At 41.9% G+C, this 2,747-nt stretch overlaps 1 gene segment (V, D, J or C); it reads left to right on the top strand.

Moving 5' to 3' along the window:
- The first annotated feature begins 829 nt into the window (after window positions 1-829).
- Window positions 830-1,446, top strand: LOC102014552. The segment is given in 2 exon segments: window positions 830-935; window positions 1,055-1,446. Coding segments are annotated over 2 exon segments (447 nt in total).
- The last annotated feature ends 1,301 nt before the right edge of the window (window positions 1,447-2,747 follow it).

Here is a 2,747-nt window from a genome sequence, read left to right as displayed (position 1 = left end):
AAACCTAGACTGTTCCAACAATTCATGGTTTCTCTATGCAGGGCAGTAGTGTTGAAAGAAAAAACTCGATTTTTGATTAAGTTATATATCTGGCAGCACCAGTAAGCCTTGCGTGATAATGAACCATGGGAAATATTAGCAAATAGCAGAAATGGTGCACAAAACAAGAATAATGTACATTCATTTAGTCCCTGGATATGAAAGAGCACTCTGGCTTTGGATAATGGTGTACCTGCACGTGACAGTCTCAATGGGGAAACATGTTATTATCGCTGTGCATCTGCAACAATTTGCTTGGTATTATTCTTAAAGTAGTGATAGCTTAGAGTGATTACAGAATGATTTCTCTGGTTTTCTGTATGTTTAAAGTAACCCTGATAAGTGTTCTACTTATTTTAAAACACAAAAAAAGTTCTTATACAACTGTGGTTACTACAACACAAAATATTCCCATTGCCAGCACAACCTACACACACACACACACACACACAGGAAATTTTGAAAGGAAATGGAAGGTCTGATATCCACACCCTCTAAAATATACTCTATCCTCTGTACACATGACTGCACTATTTAACATAATGCTAATGTAACTGTTAATAGGATTATACATCCAGATGGAGATCCAATTCAAGTTTTAAAAACAGTTCCTGAAGGTGTTTTGCAATTGATTCGACTGAGGAAGAAATTCACTTTGTGCAGGTAACTCTACAATGCCCTGGTCTGATGTAGAACAGCTACAAATCCTGAACACTGCAGCTGTGCTCATCCCTCCGCAGCCCTGCTGATTTGCATGTGCACAGAGCACAGATCCAGGCCTGAGAAGTACTTAAAAGATGCTCACACCCTGTGGAGGGGTCAGTCCCAGTCACGACACAGCATGGACATGAGGGTCCCCGCTCAGCTCCTGGGGCTCCTGCTGCTCTGGATCCCAAGTAAGGATGGGTAACACTGGGAATTTGCTCAGCCCAGTGTCATAGGTGCTGCTCTACAGGAAAGCTTCTTGTAATGTGATTAATTGTGTGGATATTTGCTTTTGTGTTTCCAATGCCAGGTGCCAGATGTGACATCCAGGTGACCCAGTCTCCAAGCTCCCTTTCTGCAGCTGCAGGAGACAAAGTCACCATCACTTGCAGGGCCAGTGAAAACATTGGTTACAGCTTAAATTGGTATCAACAAAAACCAGGAAAAGCTCCTAAATTGCTGATCTACGGTGCAGACAGTTTAGAATCTGGGGTCCCACCAAGATTCAGTGGCAGTAGGTCTGGGACAGATTTCACTCTCACCATCAGTGGCCTGGAATCTGATGATGTTGGAACTTATTACTGTCAGCAGTATAGTAACTACCCTCCCACAGTGATACAAGCCATAACAAAAACCACCCAGGGAAGCAGAAGTGTGAGTCTGGGCAGGCCCAGCTGCATCTCCTACTGTTGCACCTGCTAAGAGTGTTTTTCTAATCTATGCAGCATCTGTTGCTCACAGAAAAGTCTTTGGAGAAAAAGACAGGGAGGCCTCTCTGCATCCTAACTTTTGAGTTTGCTCATCACAAGTCACACAGACTTGACAGTGCCTTTCCTGATTTCATTAGCAACAAAATTTGGTGCACCTAAAGCACCTGGGCTGTGACAACACTTGGGATTTCTACAGTCACTTATATCACCATTTTTATATAGTCAAAGAGAAACCACAATTTCAAACAGGAATTGTTTTAATACAGGCATTTTCACTCTAAATAAAGGCCATTAAAATGCTTAGAGGGACAGGTAGCCAGGCAAGTTGGTACTCTAGGGATTCTCTGGTGCTACAACCAGCAACTCTGGTCTAAGACATCGGCACCTAACCCCTTGAGGCTCAGACCTGTCCTGAAAACATAAGGATGTGCAGTTGTTGCTTGCAGTTGCCTGCAGTGCCTTACTGATGATCTTATCATCACTGGGACAAAACAGCCTACACAAAAATGTTCCAGAAAAGGGGTTTATTTTGTCTTTGTTTTATTCCATGTTAGGCTGGCTCCAACGTAGACACAGGATGGCAGATGTGCCTGTCACAAGGAAAGGCACTCATTCTGTGACAGCTAGGAAGGAGAGAGAGCAGAAAGGGTATGGAAGCCAACAACTCCTTATGATAGAATAAACATCCAAATGCCCACCAGAGACCACATGACTATTTAGGGGGACATTCAACATCTCAAAAGGAAGATTCATGAAAGAATGAAGCTGGAAGGTAGGAGGTCTCTGAGCTAAAAATTTGAAGAGCTAAGAGAGGCTCATTCTGTGTTATTAATATAGATTTTATACTGTATATCTATTTATTAGAGTTCTTTGACACTGTAACTTTGTAAAAGGAATTAATGCTTCACTTCAGTACAAGAACAAGTAGTAAGGATAACTTACATGACTTATGTATTTTCTTAATTTTCCTACTCACAGACATAGGAGAACTGACAAGAATTCAGAGCACAGATAGCCTCTAAGAATAATGACTGGTCCATTTGTTTATGACAGTTCTCTTAACACTAAGAGTTCTGACATGGAAAGCACTTTTACTACAAGCAGATAACTATGGAATGGTAGAGGAAAATTGACAGGAAGGAGAAATGGACAATAGGGGGTCCTTCAGTATATCAGCCACCAAAGAGGAGGGCTGGAGCTGAAGCAAATCTGGAAGCAGAGAAAATACCTCTGGGATATTTCAGCTCATGTCAAGGAGCTACAGGTTGTGTTCATCACTTACGTAATCATCCA

Source organism: Chinchilla lanigera, unplaced genomic scaffold, assembly GCF_000276665.1.
Source record: "Chinchilla lanigera isolate Chin_1 unplaced genomic scaffold, ChiLan1.0 scaffold00069, whole genome shotgun sequence".
NCBI lineage: Eukaryota > Metazoa > Chordata > Mammalia > Rodentia > Chinchillidae > Chinchilla > Chinchilla lanigera.
Note: the sequence above shows the minus strand (reverse complement) of the source record. Positions and strands in the feature narration are given on the sequence as shown.